The 20,438-nt window shown below is 39.0% G+C and overlaps 1 protein-coding gene across 2 annotated transcripts in view; it reads right to left on the minus strand.

Annotated features, from left to right (window-relative positions):
* EPG5 (ectopic P-granules 5 autophagy tethering factor) overlaps nucleotides 1-20,438 on the minus strand; it is a 126,841-nt gene that overhangs the window by 22,498 nt on the left and 83,905 nt on the right. Inside the window, exons 30-35 of one of the 2 annotated variants that reach the window (XM_082641540.1) lie at nucleotides 13,243-13,437; nucleotides 12,000-12,213; nucleotides 8,965-9,113; nucleotides 7,827-8,028; nucleotides 6,307-6,379; nucleotides 4,818-4,918 (exon numbers count right to left, since the gene is read on the minus strand). In XM_082641540.1, coding sequence (XP_082497666.1) covers nucleotides 4,818-4,918; nucleotides 6,307-6,379; nucleotides 7,827-8,028; nucleotides 8,965-9,113; nucleotides 12,000-12,213; nucleotides 13,243-13,437 — 934 coding nt within the window. Of the gene's footprint in view, nucleotides 1-4,817; nucleotides 4,922-6,306; nucleotides 6,380-7,826; nucleotides 8,029-8,964; nucleotides 9,114-11,999; nucleotides 12,214-13,242; nucleotides 13,438-20,438 lie in introns of both variants that reach the window. The other variant, XM_082641539.1, reaches the window with a different exon arrangement.

A 20,438-nucleotide genomic window follows, 5' to 3' on the forward strand; every position in this document is an offset into this window, starting at 1 on the left:
ATGCGCCGCAACGAAGAGTAGCCCCCACTCGCCACAAGTACAGAAAGCTCACGCACATCAACGAAGACCCAACACAGCCTAAATAAATAAATTTATTTTTTAAAAAAAAGGAAATGTTCCAAATGACTAAATCTTAACCCTTGGTGCAGTAAAACTAGACTGTTAACTGTCACTCAAGTAAGTCACTCTAAAACAAATTTCACACTCTTCTGTGACCTGAATCACTCAGTATTATCCTCACGAGTATCAATTACTTTAGTGCCCTCAGGAGCATCTAGTCTGAAACAGATTTTTTTCAGACTTTCTGGTTCTAAGCAAAGGAATGGAATTTAGTCAAAGAAGAGAGAGCCACATACAACGAGAGCAGAAACCTGATGGGAGTTTCTCAACACTGACTTTTGAAAAATGACTAATGAGCATCAACACACGATAAGTGGACTTATCACTGCTAACATTCCTGTGCCCTCAATCCCCAGTCCTCATGAAACAGTAACGTATGTTTTTAACAACCTTTTAAGACAGGGGTGAAGAATAGCATTTGTTTAAATATGGATAAAAAAGATAGTTTTGTTTAAATTAGGATGGATACGTAGGAGAAGATGTCTAGGAGGTAATCTCTTAGGACCAGACCGAGCGTCTCTAGTCCCAGCCCAGACACAAATAAGTTCTGTGACCTCAGATGAATCCATTTTGCTTTCAGATCCTCATTTTTTCTCATCAATAAAAACAGAGAGCTGAATCAGACGATCTCACTAAAAGGCTATAATTTAATACTACATCTTGCTGTGCACAGTTCTTCTGTTTCCTCTCTCTGAATTGAGCTGCCAATTCTTAATATTATCTGTGTACTCTCCTATTCCTAGGCCACTTTTTTATTTGATATACACAGGCCTGTGAGAGTGCCTGCCCCTTTATACTAAGAAACTAAATAATAGCCTTCGTGACAATAATTTTATGCTGAAATATTTGTCTCACTATAAATATGTTGTGGATGGGAATACGCAGCTAGAAGTCTACCTTTCCAAAAAGAGAAAAAAAAAAAACTGAGTGCTATTAGGATTTCATGTGTTACTCACTGAACAAATACTTTTATCAAGTAGACACTCAGAGTACGGCACTGTCCTAAGTCTTGGGTTGGGGAGAGATAAAAAGAAGAATGTTTCTGTGCCTAGAGTTTATATCTTGTAACGGGGGCGGGGGGGGAGGGGGAACAAAGAGGAGATCAGATATGTAAAAGGTCAATTAAAAATACTAAATAGGGACTTTCCTGGTGGTACAGTGGTAAAGAATCCACCTTCCAATCAGGGGACGTGGGTTCGATCCCTGGTCAGGGAACTAAGATCCCACATGCCGCGGGGCAACTGCAGAGCAATGAAGCCCGTGTGCTCTAGAGCCCGTGCACCACAACTAGAGAGCCCATGAGCACCGCAGCTACTGAGCCCGTGTGCTCTGGAGCCCATGTGCCTCAACTAGAGAAGCCCGCGCACCGCAACAAAAGATACTGCGTGGTGCAACTAAGACCCGATGCAGCCAAATAAATAAATAAATATTAAAAAAAAAAAAAAAAAAAACGCTGGATGAGGTACATCGAGACAACGGTATATTATTCAGCACTAAGAAGAAATTAGCTATCAAGTCATGAAAGACATGGAGGAACCTAAGTGCATATACTAAGCGAAAGAAGCCCATCTGGAAAGCTGCATATTGAATGATTCTAACTACATGATATTCTAGAAGAGCTAAGACTATGCAGAAAGTAAAAGAAATCAGTGGTTGCCAAAGGCTGGGGTGGGGGAGGGATGAATAGACAGAGCACAGAGGATATTTAGGGCAGTGAAACTACTCTGTATGATACTGTATGAAACTACTCTGTATGATACTGTATGAAACTACTCTGTATGATACTGTTACTACTCTGTATGATACTCTGTAGACACACATCATTATACATTTATCCAAACCCAGAGAATGTACAAGCCCCAGCATGAATCCTAATGTAAACTATGGACTCTGGGTAATACTGTGTCAGTGTAGGTTCATCGGCTATAACAAATGTACCACTCTGGTGGGGGATGGTGATAGTGGGTGGGGAGGGGGCTATGCATGCGGAGCAGGGAGGAAAGGGTATACGGAAACTCTCTGTGCTTTCTGCTCAGTTTTGCTGTGAACCTAAAACTACACTAAAAAAAAGTCAATTTTTGTATATATATAAAATATTGGATGATATATTGTTTTATGTTATAACACATATATTATTGCTATATATATTTATACATATTATTATAATATATAGTCTATTATCTGATATGTTATCTACTATATATATTGTATATAAAATACTGGATGACATATTGTTAACTCCAGGACTCAGTGCCACATAAACACATGGTAGCCACGGGGGTGCACCACTCAGATCTCCCTTCAAACAGAACTTGCCACAGATCAGAGCACAGCACCTTTAGCACCAGAGTGGAGGCCATCCTCCTCCCAGGTAGCCCTCAGCCAACAACTAAGCACAGACCTGGCTGCTTCCGCCCAAGGTAGGATCCTCAAAAAAGAATCTTCACTCTAGAACTCCCTAACCAGCCGGCCAATACTTTCTCAGAGCTGCCCTGCAGGCTGAGACTCTTCCTACTCTCCTTTCACGGGTGTTAGGCCTGCACCAGGGTCTGAAGGCTTTCCTTGCGCACCCTTATTCCTCTCCCTCTTATTTTCACAGGCATTATCCCAAATAAATCTCAGCATTCTGGCTCCATCATGGCGTCTGCTTCCCAAGGATTCAAACTACAACAATGTGCTATAAAGGTTTAGAGGCAGGAGAGAAATGTATGCACATGAACAGATATGCAGGAGAATATAAAGGGCCCGAGGCTTCATCCAGGTAGTGGAATCAGCATAAGCAAAGAAGTGGCAGAGGGAAGATCCAAGGACTTTTAGGGAACAGTGAGTGAACAGTATGGCTGAATGGAATGCTTCCATAAAAAAACCATCACATCATGTTGAAGTGCTCTGAGCCAGACACATCTGAATGCTGAGCTAAAACATTATTACATTTAAAAGTTTCTGAATAAGAATATAATAGCATACAAACAGAATTTTTCGAAAATCAATCTAGTAAATAGGCAGGAACAGAAATGAGATAGGAAGGTTAGGAGGCTCTTGCAAGAATCTGGGTTGGGTGGACCTAATATCCTTACAAGCCTCCCAATACAAAACATTTAGATACACTAAGTAAAATACAACAACTCTGAAAATGCACAGCTACATACATTCAGTGGAAGAAAAGAGGTCAGAAGCAGAGAGACTAGGAAAGCAGAGTATTAAACTGATGCGGAAGCCTCAGTTGCCCTGGGGCTGTTTGCTTATGTGGGGTTTTCAACAGCACAAGGAAACAGAAAACAAGATCTTCTAAGGGCTACACTCTCACTGAAAGGGCAGATAAGCGGGGAGGGGAACGGATCTTCTCTGCCTTAGCCTGGACTGGGAGTCAGGGAGGCAAGAAAGCTGATTGTGATAATTGAGTATGGGGTTTGATTTCATGTATCTGTGTAGTGTGAGAAACCCAAAGCCAAGGAATTACACAGAGCCAAATGGCAACAAATGCAGATCTTCTCTAGAGGCATACACCCTCATCCTAGTCCTCATGGAATTTTCACAGATAAAGTCTCTCTAAATATGGGCTCACAATAGAAAATTACAAAATACACAAGGAAACAAGCCTCTGAAGGAACATCAAATAGAAGCATGAGCCACCCCTGAACAGAAACTTGAGATGATGGAATTACTGCATACAGCTCATAAAGGAAAGGAAGTATGTTTAAACATTTTAAAATAATAAAAATTGAAATTTTAAATTAAAGAAAGAAGATGCTATCAAAAAGGATCTGGATAGGGACTTCCCTGGTGGCGCAGTGGTTAAGAATCCACATGCCAATGCAGCGGACAGGGGTTCGAGCCCTGGTCCGGGTAGATCCCACATGCCGTGGAGCAACTAAGCCTGCAAGCCACAACTACTGAGCCTGTGTGCTACAACTGTTGAAGCCCACATGCCTAGAGCCTGTGCTCCACAACAAAGATGAGCCACCGCAATGAGAAGCCCATGCACCACAATGAAGAGTAGCCCCTGCTTGCCACAACTAGAGAAAGACCGCGCGCAGCAATGAAGACCCAACACAATCAAAAATAAATAAATAAATAATTTTTTTAAAAAATAAATAAATATTTTTTAAAAGTATCTGGATAAATTTTATAAACAAACATTACTTCTAGAAACTGAAATGAAAAATTCAATGGATTTTTTTTTAAAGCAGACTAGACATAGCTGAAGAGATGGAATGGAGTAAGCTGGAAGACAGATCTCAAGAATTTGCCCAGGGGAATTTCCTAGCAGTCCAGTGGTTAGGACTCTGCACTTTCACTGCTGAGGGTGCGGGTTCAATCCCTGGTCGGGGAACTAAGATCCCACAATCCACTCGGTGTGGCAAAAAAAAAAAAAGAATTTGCCCAAAATGAAGCAGAAGAAAACACACCAAAAAAGTGAAAAGTCACAGAAGATAGAATGAGGGTCACCATGGGGGAAAGACAACATTTGAAAAGAGAAAGCCATAACTGATGACACTCAGCACTATCTCCCGAAAAAGATGATAAGTTACACACTTCACACTAAATAATTGTATGGGTGACCTTTCTTTGGTCAAAGATGACAGCCTACAAATAAAGTAAAAGTAAATAAAGTAGAAAAGCAGAGGAAAAAGATTAACTGAATTACTTAAGGAAAAGTGAAAACTAACCAGAGACATGATATAATATCTTCCTACCTTTAAAACTCTCGTGCAATGAGTCAATGCAATCAGTGAACAACTGCACGATGCTTGAGGCCACCACAGCATCACTCTCCAGCCAGGGGTAATGTCGTTGGCTGCTTTAAATAAAAGAAACACACACTTAGAAAGGAAACACTATGATTAAATTACTGTACGTCCCAGAGTCTGGGGTTTGCCTAAGTCCTAGAAAACTGTGTTATGTAGCCCTAAGACATATTTAGAGCACTTTAAAGACTGTAAATTCCTGGAGGTGAATTGTAGCTTTTAATATCAATCATATAATTTTATTTACTTTCCTTCCTAACCTTTATTCCAATGTAATTAAGTTTCAGAAGTGTGCTATCTCAATAACTATTAAATTAACACCTTTTACAACACATCCAATTTATGCCCGTAAACCCATCCCTTGTGTATCTTGGTTACATTTCGAATGCCTTAGAAGACAGTTTTCTCTACCTAAAGCATGGGGGGTGAAAAGTCATGTAAAAAAAGATGGTCAAAAATGAACAGAGAGGAAATAACCAAAGGAAAAACTCTTTATATGAAATTTTTAGTTTCTGAATCTGGTATAGAAAGTTCAATATAAAAATAAATTCCATTAGTTCTTCTTGGAAATAGACAGGAAGCCTAAATTATGGTAAGCAGTCTCACGGTCACCACAAAATCCTGAAGCTTGTGGATTGTCTAAGGATAGCCCTCTGGGAAAAGCAAAGACCCAGAACTTTTTCTGTTTTCCTCAATGGGCTCTTGAAGCAGCCTGGATGATACAAACAATCTGGACATGGGGGTCAAAGCTCTACCCTGGTCCCAGTCTAGCCCTCACCAGCTGTGGGATTTGAGCAAGACATTCAAGTTTTCTGAATCTCAGGATCAGATTAATTCATACTTATGAAAACACTTTAAATACTGTGATATATACTGTGTAATTCTTACAGAACTCTGGACATCTACCTTTTGTTTGTATGCTTTTAGAGGAAAAAAGACTCGTAAGGCAACTCTTTGCATTCGGACAGCTCAACACCTCTGTTTTAAATGCTTGTGAAATAATGCTTTCATTTAGTTGCAGAGTTCACGTTAAAAGAGCAACTCCCACCCAGTAATTTGAAAGCCAACTTAGTTCCAAAAAATAACTGATACTAGGTTTACCTAGGTAAAATCAAGTTAGCCTCATATTTTGCAGTGTTATATTATCAAAACCTAATTCAGGAGAACAACATCCGTTTTTCTGAAATTAAATACCAACCTCATTCAACTTCTTTATTGTGGAAAACTGGAAATGAGTGTCCAGTTTTGCTTCAAAATCAATAGCTTTGATCAATCAGACTAACAATTCCACAAACAGAAAATGTCTTAAGTTTACTTTGTAAAGAAGCGTTCTCTAAATTTAAAATCAAATCTGTGAATCATCAGCTGGACCAAAACACCATCAGAACTTTAAGTCTATAAATTTCAAAGAAATTTGAATATCAGAAAAACTATTTACCTTTCATTGTCCTCTAAAACCAGTATCCATGGCTTAAAGAGCTGGACGATTACTGAGTGTAGGGATCTTAGCACTAAAACAAAGCAAAATTTTTAGAGACAAGAAACAAGCCCATCAAATGGAGATGGCCAACAGGCACATGAAAAAATGCTCAACACTGCTAGTCATCAGGGAAATGCAAATCAAAACCACAATGAGATATCACCTCACACCTGTCACAATGGCTATCAGCAAAAAGAACACAAATACCAAATGTTGGCGAAGATGTGAAGAAAAGGGAACCCTTGTACACTGTTGGTGGGAATGTAAATTGGTGCAGCCACTGTGGAAAACAGTATGGAGGTTTCTCAAAAAACTAAAAATAGAACTACCATATGATCCAGCTATTCCACTCCTGAGTGTATATCCAAAAAAAAACAAAAGCACTAATTCGAAAAGATATTATGCACCCCAATGTTCATAGCAGCATTTTTTAAAATTGCCAAGATATGGAAGCAACCTAGGTGTCCATCAACAGATGAATGGATAAAGAAGATGTGGCACACACACACACACACACACGTATACACACAATAAAAAAGAATGAAAATTTTCCATATGCAGCAACATATGGAGGGTTTGGAGGGCATTATGCTAAGTGAAATAAGTCAGACTGAGAAAGACAAATACTATATGATACCACTTATATGTGGAATCTAAAAAATAAACTAGTGAATATAACAAAAAAGAAGCAGACTCACAGATATAGGGAACAAACTAGTGGTTACCAGTGGGGAGAGGGAAGGGGGAGGGGCAATATAAGGGTGGGGGATTAAGAGGTACAAACTATTAGGTATAAAATAAGCTACAGAGATATACTGTACAACACAGGGAATATAGCCAATATTTTATAATAACTATAAATGGAGTACAACCTTTAAAAATTGTGAATCACTATATTATACACCTGTTACTTATATAATATTGTACATCAACTATACTTCAATTAAGAAAAAGAAGAAACAAGTCCACCCTTTGTCAAGATCATTGATAACTATATAGAAAATCTTCTTATCATCTGTATATTCATAAACCTATGGTGATATACAAACAACATATTTAATATAACTAAACATGTTTCAGTTTTCATTTGCTGCAATGAAATTCCTTAAATTGAAGAAGTTTTATTATAACACGTCATGGAAAATTTAAAACACGCATTTTTAAAAAATAAAAACTTAAACACTCTTAATGAGATAAATAATAGGAAGAAAGAATTGGAGACTGAAACCTATCTCTTTGTACTTCACCTTACAAAGGAGAAGCAGAAACAAGCTGAAGCAAGCACCCACTGGTAAGTGAATATAGGTATGACACATATATGGGTTCACACTTGTACTCTGTATTTCCTATTTCTTCTTCATGACACTCAGATATACAGATTTATCACCAAGTTTTAAATCTCTTAATGTGTCTATTCAAGTCTCTTCTAATGGAAGGTCAGAACACCTAAGCTCCATGTTGCACTAAAGGCATATTACCTGCTTTGCTGCTGGCAGATGGATCTTGGGCCAAGCAGGCCATTTCTGAGTCAAGCAGTCTTTTTACAAGGTAGCCCAAGAGTGTCTTCATATCTGCCATGTAAGGACTCCATTTTGAGAATAAACCAAAACTTTTAAAGTCCAACGTGGATAACCGAAGCTTATAAAAAAAGTCTGAGAGCCACTGTATAGTCTCCATTACCTGGAAAAGAATGACCAGTTTAAAAAATGCTTAGTGAATGTCTACTTTCAGTAGAATACTACAGGAGACTGTGACGGAGGGCTTTGACTTTGTATCGAGTTGCAAAGGTATATAGCATATGAAAAGTAAATCAGCAGATTTCAAACTCCTTTTCTAAAGCAAAAGAACCATTTTTTCAACTAAATTCATGTGGACCCACATCATATAAAATTGATGAAGCTGAGAGCTCTGTGGGACACTGTGTGAAAACCTGTTCGAAGGAGCCAGTGAAGCAGGAGGGTTAAGGCGGGGAGGCAAGGTACACAGAGGGGCTGGGGCTGGGCTGTTCCTGAACAGAGAGGCAAGAATCAGACTCTGAGGCATGAGAGAAAGCTGCTCCAGGCACAGGAGGCGGGTGGGGGTAGAGGGAATGGGAGATGACTGACAAAGGAAAACACAGGGCTCTTAGAGATAAAAAGATGCTTTGTTAGATATAAATTTTAAATGTGTTCCCAGTTGTTTAAAAAACATACAGGGCTTCCCTGGTGGCACAGTGGTTAAGAATCCTCCCGCCAATGCAGGGGACACAGGTTCGAGCCCTGGTTCGGGAAGATCCCACGTGCCACAGAGCAACTAAGCCCGTGCTCCACAACTACTGAAGCCTGTGTGCCACAGAGCCCTCAGGCTGCAACTACTGAACCTGCGTGCCGCAACTACTGAAGCCTGCGCACCTAGAGCCCGTGCTCCACAACAAGAGAAGCCAACGCAATGAGAAGCCCGCGTACCGCAAGGAAGAGTAGCCCCCCGCTCGCTGCAACTAGAGAAAGCCCAAGCGTGCAACAAAGACCCAACGCAGCCAAGAAAAAAATTTTTTTTAATAAATTAATTAAAAAAAAAAAAACTAAAAGGAAATGGAAAAGAAATGCACAAAAACTTCAGAGACCAAGAGCTACACACCTGCTTGTCTGACAAGAGAACATCCGGAGAGCTTTGAAGCACCGAGGTCTCAGCAGAAACTGCCCCCTGCTGGCAGCCTGGGGCGCAGCAGCCCAGGGCTCTTAGGGTGGCTTTCCAACACTCGGGGCTCAGCAGCTGCTCAGCAGAGCCTTACCAGGCAGGGACAGAGGACAGCAAGTCAGCATCCTTCACAAACTAACTTTCAACTTGAATCAAAGAACACATGTACTTTACGAATGAATGAGTATTAAATAAAAATCCAGAACAAATCATAAAGATCTGTGATGCAATGTTCATTGCAGGTCTATTTTCAATAGCCAGGACATGGAAGTAACCTAACTGTCCATCGACAGATGAATGCATAAAGAAGATGTGGCACATATATACAATGGAATATTACTCAGCCATAAAAAGAAACGAAATTGAGTTATTTGTAGTGATGTGAGTGAACCTAGAGTCTGTCATACAGAGTGAAGTAAGTCAGAAAGAGAAAAACAAATACCGTATGCTAACACATATATATGGAATCTAAAAAAAAAAATGGTCATGAAGAACCTAGGGGCAAGATGGGAATAAAGACGCAGACCTACTAGAAAATGGACCTGAGGACACGGGGAGGGGGAAGGGTAAGCTGGTACAAAGTGAGAGAGTGGTAGTGTATATATGGACATATGTACACTACCAAATGTAAAATAGATAGCTAGTGGGAAGCAGTCGCATAGCACAGGGAGATAAGCTCGGTGCTTTGTGACCAGCTAGAAGGGTGGGATAGGGAGGGTGGGATAGGGAGGGTGGGAGGGAGGGAGAATGCAAGAGGGAAGAGATATGGGATATATGTATATGTATAACTGATTCACTTCGTTATAAAGCAGAAACTAACACACCATTGTAAAGCAATTATACGCCAATAAAAACATTAAAAAAAAATCTGTTGTGAAGAGATCAAAGTTAAGAGAAACTCTTAAAAGATCTGTCCACATGGACACTTGACTTTCTGTACTCTTGGTAACCCTACTGGTAGTGAGCACAGCCGAGCCATCTGAGCTGCAATCTGGGGCGGGGGGACTCCCACGTACCAGCCCCTGACTGGGGAATAGTAAAGGTGCCATTTTCCTGGCTGGACAATGTGAGAGAGACAACAAAGGACCCACGGTGCAGAATGCAACTGCAGAGTCTAGGCTCTGTTCAGAAGGAGTCTCTTACTCGCCCCTAAAAGTCCACTCCTACACCAGGCAAAACCTAAAGCAACACAGAAACAGTATGCAAAAGTAGAGACTACCAACCAGCACTCTACCTGCAAAACTGACTTCCCAGAGGACAGGAATTATACGCCCTCAGGTCCTTTCCCCCCGGAGGTGGCACAAGGATCAACTAGGCCAACATCATAGGGGCTGGTCTGAGGGGAAGGATGATGAGGTCAGCTGCACTAGTGGGTGGGAGGTACCTCGGGGACAGTGGAGGGTCTGTGTCCCAATAGCTACTGCGGTCTGGATCTTAGGGCAGAGGCCTGGAACACAGCTACAGGTGTGGAGTTATGCACGCCTAGAAGATGTCAGTGAAGCCAGGGAAAACTGCAATGGGCTCACCCAGGGCAAATCAGACGAGCAAAGGATGAAGCCCTGGGAACACCGATATGGTGGCCAGGGAGGGATGGAAACCAGGAGGCTGGAGGTTATGGAATCTGACAGAGGTGGTAGTGTTTTCTTAAGCCTGTAACTGAATTACTTTTCCTGGGAAATAAAAATTTCCTGCTAAATCCAAGTCAATGGTTGCCTATATAAACAATTTATACTCTCTTTAAAAGGTTTCAGGGAAAAACACCACAATATATGCTTAACCAGTTTTGAAAATTTAGGGCAAAACTTAGCTATGCAAATATGCATTAAAAATTATACAAGTAGGGCTTCTCTGGTGGCGCAGTGGTTGAGAGTCCGCCTGCCAATGCAGGGGACACGGGTTCATGCCCCGGTCCGGGAAGATCCCACATGCCGCGGGGCGGCTGGGCCCGTGAGCCATGGCCGCTGAGCCTGCACGTCCGGAGCCTGTGCTCCGCAACGGGAGAGGCCACAACAGTGAGAGGCCCGCGTACCGCAAAAAAAAAAGAAAAAATAATTATACAAGTACATTTCCCTACCACCATTCTCCACGCATCCTGCAACTTGCCTCTATAGGAAACAATGAACGTTTTGTAGTGCTTTGAAAATGAGACCATACATTTCAGTATTCTTCAGGTAGTCCAATACATAAGATCATTAACTTATTCATTATACTATTTCTATGATGTAACACAAAGATTTGACATAAAGCAAAATTTAGTTTTCCATTACATCTATAAACAGTATGAAGTTTACATGAAAAAAGTAAATACTATCTCATTTTTCAAATTTCAATAAAATTCCTGCCTAGTGAAATTCCAAAAATAAAAAAGCCTACACTCTTTATTTCTCCTCTGATCTCCAGCACTCTGATGGAAAACTGCAGGAGAGGGACAGAAACAGTGGGAATTTGGAAAATTTAATGCTGCTCTCTTTCTCTTGGATAATATAAATACAGCGTATCATTATACAGGGATAAAATTCATTTGCAAAAACCAAGAGTCAAAAAATTAGGGGGGAAAAAGACTAAATTTATCCACCATTTTGGAATTATAGAGAAACCAACTGGCATATTAAGCATACTGTAAAGGAGCAACTTCCTCCTCTTCCCAAATCTATAGTCACCAGAGTAAGCAGGCCCACCCCAGTTCAGGACAGCTGCAAAGTCAAGGTAAACAGGTGGGTGCATGACTCCAACCCCAATGTCTAAGAGCTGTCCTGCCCAATTAGGGTCCATTCTGACATTTAGGACAATAACTGACCATTTTTACAGACAGCAACCTTTTGGGCATTGTTCATTGAGCACTCTGGGTGAAGATTAGTGATTCTAAACTCCTGCATACTTGCATTATTTTTACATTTTTGGATGACATCTGTAGAATGGTAAATGTCATATTAAACATTCACTGTGATCTAATCAGTCACAATTAAGGCACTTACTTTGCATCAGCAGCCTCAGAATGTCACTGTACTGGTCAGGGAACTGGTAGAGAAGAAGGTAAGTCCAGTGCTTACAGAAAAGATTAAATGGCATCAAAATATCTTCATCTGGTTCAAGGCCCCAGGCAGTAAGTGCCAAATGAATGGACTCCAGAAGCCTGGTACGATCAGACAGAGGAGGTTTAGTGGCGTTTAACCATTGCTTAAGATCGAACTAAAAAGAAAAGGAAATAAGAAGTTTTATTTATACTAGAAAATTAATTGAAATAGAGCAAATTATGTGCAAATTTAGTTTGAAAGTTAAAGCTTACCTAGCATTTAGCTTTTTATAAAGATTGAAACTAAAATTTATATACTTAAAAGAATCTAGGCAGTTCAGTAACTGACAAGTACCATTATGCCTTTATCTATACTTCAGTCTCTGGGATTGCAGAGGCAGTTTTCTCAGCCCTGCATGCTTTTTTGCAATTTAAAAATCTTGTTGGTAAGTTTTCCCTACAACACAAGGATCAGAACTTCGTAGTTCTTCTTCACTGGTCATAGTGCCACAAACAAGCGGCCACTTTATGGAACTATCTCCATCTAATGGCCATGTTTCAAAGAGTGCATCAGTTAGTGAAAATTCAGAGTATTTGATATCACCTTCCAGAATCCCAAACTATAAAACATGGTCTCCCCCATTACAAACTGAGATCAGTCTCCAGGTCCTAAAAAATGTCCGGGTTTTATGACTCATAGATGTCAGAGAAGTACAACTGAAGGCAAAATAGCTAAGGCTCTGAAATTCTCAACTGGTTAAGTAAATTCATTGCCTTGGTCTGAGTTAATATTCTATTAGGAATAAAACAAAGGCAATTTGCTTTGATTGGGCTTATTCTAAATATGAGAGACTCTGACATATTACAACTCAATTATCAAACACAATTAGGGCATACATTCAAAAGAAGGCTGTACTAAATTATTACTATGAATATTTCAAAACTGTATGAAGTTTTTAAAGGGAGTTTGGGAGCTGGTCCTTTTTATACTACATGAGTAAGACTGTCCTATATAACAGAATCAGCGCCCCCAGAAGCAGCAGCTCTGGGATGCTATTTGAAGATGATATCAAATGTGAAAACGGCCTGTCAGTCTCCAGTCCACCTGGAGACAGAGCTCCGAGGGCCGTGCATTTCTGTGGAGCTGGGAAACAACAGCAGTATCTACATTTCAATGACAACATCAGGACTGAATGACAGCTCACCTTGGTCAGCAGCATGAAAATCATATCACTGTTGTCCTCACTCAGAAACTTCACCACTTTCTCATACAGCTGTATGAACTCCGCAGGCGTAGCGTTGGGAGTGAAGAAAGGAGACAAGAGAGAGCAGAGCCTTCTGTTCTTCAGAATGGTCTGAAGGACTTTTCTGCATTCTGATTTAGTGCCACTTATAAACACCTTGAAAGAATTAAAAAGGGAAAATGTCACTAAATTCTCCCCTCCCCAACTTTTACTTAAGCACCCAAGTTTTAAGGAATAGTACATAAGGCAAATAGAATTTTTTCTAAATGAGAATATGAAACAATCAAAAGAAATGTAAAATCAACATCGATAAACCTGTCACTTCCAATGTAAGTGATATTAACAATTCTGGATAATCCATTCATTTCATTTGGACACACCAAAGAAAATGTTTAAAAGATTAAAATATTAGGATAATCTGAATCTGGAAATTTGCAATGTACCCACCATGACTGCTAAGTATTCAAAGTGATTCTGCATTACGTCAAGAAAAAAAACTTCTAGGTTACACATTTTATTGAGATGTGCTTTTAATACTTTTAAAAAGCTAATTTTCACAACTAATAAACACTCAAGATAACCTCACCTTCTTGTAACTTGGTTCTAATGTTTAAAAGTACTAGAATATAAGTGAATATTTAAATAACCTCAAAGTCAGAAAAGCTTTGATAAGCTTGACCAGAGGCAGAAATAATAAAGGACAAGACTGATAGATTTGAATATATAAAAATTTTTACTTCAATAAGGCAAAAAGCATCAAAAAATTAAAGAAAAATGACAAAGTAGAAAAATTATAGCACATTCCAGATACCAGGTTAGCATTCCGAGGAGCTCTTTCAAAACAATCAAAAAACAAGAAACTCTCCAGCAGAAAACGTGCAAAGGACAATACTAGAAAAATCACACAAAAAAATTATTAAACAGCCAATAATCATTTGAAAAGTCAGGCAACTGAACAAGTACTTAAAGAAATACAACTTAAAATAATCACAAAGTACCACTTCCCCTATTAGATTAGCAAGACTTATAAAGAATGATCATTCCTAATGTTAGTTCTAATATGGAGAATAATAAACTCAAACCCTGCTATTATAATGTAAATAGGTACAAACTTCCCAGGAGGAGAGTATAACAATATACATCAAATGCTAATCCTTTTGACATAGCAATCATACTTCTAGGAAATTATCCTAGGAAAAATAGCACAATAATTTCACAAAGATATGTAAGAATATTTAGCTCAGGCTTACTGTAGCAAAACAAACAACCTACCTAAATATTCATCCAGAGGGCACTGGCTCAATACATTACAATATATCTATACCATGGAACACTATATATTAAATACCATGATATAGGTCTGTATTTATTATCAAGAATAATGTCTAAAACATGCGTTTGAATGAAAAAAGCAGGTTATAAAACAGCATGTGCTAGTTATTAACTGTGTATTTTTACATATACACACATAAACTAATAGACATAGATACACAAGACAAACTAATGAAATGTTAGCTATGTAACCAATATCTCCAGGAGATGAGGATTGTGAGAAATTTTTCTTCTTTATACTTTTTTTTTATCATCTGTATGGGAGTGCAATTGCTTTACAGTGTTGTGATAGTTTCTGCTGTATAACAAACTGAATCAGCTATATACATATGTAAACCCTCATGTCCCCTCCCTCTTGTGTCTCCCTCCCACCTTCCCTACCCCACCCCTCTAGGTGGTCACAAAGCACAGAGCTGATCTCCATGTGCTATGCAGCTGCTTCCCACTAGTTATCTATTTTACATTTGGTAGTGTATATATGTCCATGCCACTCTCTCACTTTGTCACAGCTCACCCTTCCCCCTCCCCGTGTCCTCAAGTCCATTCTCTATGCCTGTGTCTTTATTCCTGTCCTGCCCTTAGATTCATCCGAACCATTTTTTTTTTTAGATTCTATATGTGTTAGCGTATGGTATTCGTTTTTCTCTTTCTGACTTACTTCACTCTGTATGACAGACTCTAGGCCCATCCACCTCACTACAAATGACTCAATTTCATTTCTTTTTATGGCTGAGTAATATTCCACTGTATATATGTGCCACATCTTCTTTATCCATTCATCTGTCAGTGGACACTTAGGTTGCTTCCACGTCCTGGCTACTGTAAATAGTGCTGCAATGAACATTGTGGTACATGACTCTTTTTGAATTATGGTTTTCTCAGGGTATATGCCAAGTAGTGGGATTGCTGGGTCATGTGGTAGTTCTATTTTTAGTTTTTTAAGGAACCTCCATACTGTTCTCCATAGTGGCTGTATCAATCTACATTCCCACCAACAGTACAAGAGGGTTCCCTTTTCTCCACACCCTCTCCAGCATTTACCGTTTGTAGATTTTTTGATGATGGCCATTCTAACCGGTGTGAGGTGATACCTCATTGTAGTTTTGATTTGCATTTCTCTGATGATTAATGATGTTGAGCAACTTTTCATGTGTTTGTTGGCAATCTGTATATCTTCTTTGGAGAAATGTCTATTTAGGTCTTCTGCCCATTTTTGGATTGGGTTGTTTGTTTTTTTGATATTGAGCTGCATGTATATTTTGGAGATTGATCCTTTGTCAGTTGCTTCATTTGCAAATATTTTCTCCCATCCTGAGGGTTGTGCTTTCGTTTTTATGGTTTCCTTTGCTGCGTAAAAGCTTTTAAAGTTCATTAGGTCCCATTTGTTTATTTTTGTTTTTATTTCCATTTCTCTAGGAGGGGGGTCAAAAAGGATCTTGCTGAGATTTATGTCATAGAGTGTCTTACATATGTTTTACTCTAAGAGTTTTATAGTATCTGGCCTTACATTTAGGTCTTCAATCCATTTTGAGTTTATTTTTGTGTATGGTGTTACGAAGTGTTCAAATTTCATTCTTTTATATGTAGCTGTCCTGTTTTCCCAACACCACTTATTGAAGAGGCTGTCTTTCCTCCTTTGTATACTCTTGCCTCCTTTATCAAAGATAAGGTGACCATATGTGTGTGGGTTTATCTCTGGGCTTTCTATCCTGTTCCACTGATCTATATTTCTGTTTTTGTGCCAGTACCATACTGTCTTGATTAGTGTAGCTTTGTAGTATAGTCTGAAGTCAGGGAGCCTGATTCCTCCAGCTCCATTTTTCTTTCTCAAGATTGTTTTGGCTATTCGGAGTCTTTTGTGTTTCCATACAAATTGTGAAAGTTTTTGTTCTAGTTCGGTGAAAAATGCCATTGGTAGTTTGATAGGGATTGCACTGAATCTGCAGATTGCTTTGGGTAGTATAGTCATTTTCACAATGTTGATTCTTCTAATTCAAGAACATAGTATATCTCTCCCTCTGTTTATATCATCTTTAATTTCTTTCATCGGTGTCTTAGAGTTCTCTGCATAAAGGTCTTTCATCTCCTTAGCTAGGTTTATTCCTAGGTATTTTATTCTTTTTGTTGCAATGGTAAATGGGAGTGTTTCCATAATTTCTTTCAGATTTTTCATCATCAGTGAATAGGAATCAAAGGGATTTCTGTGCATTAATTTTGTATCCTGCTACTCTACAAATTCATTGATTAGCTCTAGTAGTTTTCTGGTAGCATCTTTAGGATTCTCTATGTATAGTATCATGTCATCTGCAAACAGTGACACCTTTACTTCTTCTTTTCTGATTTGGATTCCTTTTATTTCTTTTTCTTCTCTGATTGCTGTGGCTAACACTTCCCAAACTATGTTGAAATAGTGGTGAGAGTGGGCAACCTTGTCTTGTTCTTGATCTTAAAGGAAATGGTTTCAGTTTTTCACCATTAACAACGATGCTGGGGCTTCCCTGGTGGCACAGTGGTTGAGAGACGGCCTGCCGATGCAGGGGACGTGGGTTGGTGCCCCGCTCTGGGAGGATCCCACATGCTGCAGAGTGGCTGGGCCCATGAGCCATGGCCACTGAGCCTGGGCATCCGGAGCCTGTGCTCTGCAGTGGGAGAGGCCGCAGCAGTGAGAGGCCCACATACCGCAAAAAAAAAGAAAAAAAGAAAAAAAAAGAACAATGTTGGCTGTGGGTTTGTCCTATATGGTCTTTATTATGTTGAGGTAGGTTCCCTCTATGCCTACTTTCTGAAGAGTTTTTACCATAAATGGGTGTTGAATTTTGTCAAAAGCTTTTTCTGCATCTATTGAGATTATATGGTTTTTATCCTTCAATTTGTTAATATGGTGTATCACATTGATTGATTTGCATATATTGAAGAATCCTTGCATTACTGGGATAAACCCCACTTGATCATGGTGTATGATCCTTTTAATGTGCTGTTGGATTCTGTTTGCTAGTATTTTGTTGAGGATTTCTACACCTATGTTCAGAGATATTAGCCTGTAGTTTTCTTTTTTTGTGACATCTTTGTCTGGTTTTGGTATCAGGGTGATGGTGGCCTCACAGAATGAGTTTGGGAGTGTTCCTCCTTCTGCTATATTTTGGAAGAGTTTGAGAAGGATAGGTGTTAGATCTTCTCTAAATGTTTGATAGAATTTGTCTGTGAAGCCATCTGGTCCTGGGCTTTTGTTAGTTGGAAGATTTTTAATCAGAGTGTAATTTCAGTGCTTGTGATTGGTCTGTTTATGTTTTCTATTTCTTCCTGGTTCAGTCTCAGAAGGTTGTGCTTTTCTAAGAATTTGTCCATTTCTTCCAGGCTGTCCATTTTATTGGCAGATACTTGCTTGTAGTAATCTCTCATGATCCTTTGTATTTCTGCAGTGTCAGTTGTTACTTCTACTTTTTCATTTCTAATTCTGTTGATTTGAGTCTTCTCCCTTTTTTTCTTGATGAGTCTGGCTAATGGTTTATCAATTTTGTTTATCTTCTGAAAGAACCAGCTTTTAGTTTTATTGATCTTTGCTATTGTTTCCTTTATTTGTATTTCATTTATTTCTGATCTGATCTTTATGATTTCTTTCCTTCTGCTAACTTTGGGGTTTTTTGGTTCTTCTTTCTCTGACTGCTTTAGGTGTAAGGTTAGGTTGTTTGAGATTTTTCTTGTGCCTTGAGGTAGGACTGTATTGCTATAAACTTCCCTCTTAGAACTGCTTTTGCTGCATCCCATTGGTTTTAGGTCATCATGTTTTCATTGTCATTTGTCTCTAGGTAATTATTGATTTCCTCTTTGATTTCTTCAGTGATCGCTTGGTTATTTAGTAGCATATTGTTTAGCCTCCCTGTGTTTGTATTTTTTACAGTTTTTTTCCTGTAATTGATATCTAGTCTCATAGCGTTGTGGTCAGAAAAGATACCTGATACGATTCCAATTTTATTAAATTTACCAAGGCTTCATTTGTGACCCAAGATATGGTCTATCCTGGAGTATGTTCCATGAGCACTTGAGAAGAAAGTGTATTCTGTTGTTTTTGGAGGGAATGTCCTATAAATATCAATTAAGTCCATCTTCTTTAATGTGTCATTTCAAGCTTGTGTTTCCTTATTTGTTTTCATTTTGGATTATCTGTCCATTGCTGAAAGTAGGGTGTTAAAGTCCCCTACTATGATTGTGTTACTGTCGACTTCCCCTTTTATGGCTGTTAGCATTTGCCTTATGTATTGAGGTGCTCCTATGTTGGGTGCATAAATATTTACAATTGTTATATCTTCTTCTTGGATTGATCCCTTGATCATTATGTAATGTCCTTCTTTGTCTCTTGTAATAGTCTTTATTTTAAAGTCTATTTTGTCTGATATGAGAATTGCTACTCAGCTTTCTTTTGATTTCCATTTGCATGGAATATCTTTTTCCATCCCCTCACTTTCAGTCTGTATGTGTCCCTAGGTCTGAAGTGAGTCTCCTGTAGACAGCATATGTACAGGTCTTGCTTTTCTATCCATTCATACAGTCTATGTCTTTTGGTTGGAGCATTTAATCCACTTATATTTAAGGTAATTAGCGATATGTATGTTCCTATTACCATTTTCTTAATTGTTTTGGGTTTGTTTTTGTAGGTCTTTTCTTTCTCTTGTGTTTCTTGCCTAGAGAAGTTCCTTTAGCATCTGTTGTAATGCTGGTTTGGTGGTGCTGAATTCTCTTAGCTTTTGCTTATCTGTAAAGGTTTTAATTTCTCCATCGAATCTGAATGAGATCCTTGCTGGGTAGAGTAATCTTGGTTGTAGGTTTTTCCCTTTCCTCACTTTAAATATGTCCTGCCACTCTCTTCTGGCTTGCAGAGTTTCTGTTGAAAGATCTGCTGTTAACCTTATGGGGATTCCTTTGTTTGTTATGTTACTGCTTGCTATTCCCTTCCCTTGTATGTTATTTGTTGCTTTTCCCTTGCTGCTTTTAATATTTTTTCTTTGTATTTAATTTTTGATAGTTTGATTAATATGCGTCTCGGCGTGTTTCTCTTTGGGTTTATCCTGTATGGTACCCTCTGCGCTTCCTGGACTTCATTGACTATTTTCTTTCCCATGTTAGGGAAACTTTCAACTATAATCTCTTCAAATATTTTCTCAGACCCTCTCTTTTTCTCTTCCTCTTCTGGGACCCCTATAATTCGAATGTTGGTGTGTTTGATGTTGTCCCAGAGGTCTCTGAGACCGTCCTCAACTCTTTTCATTCTTTTTTCTTTATTCTGTTCCCTGGCAGTTATTTCCACCATTTTATCTTCCAGCTCACTTATCTGTTCTTCTGCCTCAGTTATTCTGTTATTGATTCCTTCTAGAGTATTTTTAACTTCAGTAATTGTGTTGTTCATCATTGATTGTTTGCTCTTTAGTTCTTCTAGGTCCTTTTTAAATGTTTCTTGTATTTTCTCCATTCTGTTTCCAAAATTTTGGATCACTTTTACTATCATTACTCTGAATTCTTTTTCAGGTAGGTTACCTATTTCATCTTCATTTATTTGTTGTTGTAGGTTTTTACTCTGCTCCTTCGTCTGTAACATATTTATTTGTTGTTTCTTTTTTTTTTTTTTTTTTTGATGGGTGGTGCTGTATTCCTGTCTTACTGGTTGTTTGGCCTGAGATGTCCAGTAGTGGAGTTTGCAGGCAGTTGGATAGAGCTGGGTCTTGGTGCTAAGATGAGGACTTCCGCGAGGCCTCACCCCGATTGATATTCCCTGAGGTCTCAGGTTCTCTTTTAGTCCAGTGGTTTGGACTTGGAGCTCCCACGACAGGAGC

The sequence above is a fragment of the Mesoplodon mirus genome (assembly GCF_964341445.2).
Source record: "Mesoplodon mirus genome assembly, chromosome: 13".
NCBI classification, from domain to species: domain Eukaryota; kingdom Metazoa; phylum Chordata; class Mammalia; order Artiodactyla; family Ziphiidae; genus Mesoplodon; species Mesoplodon mirus.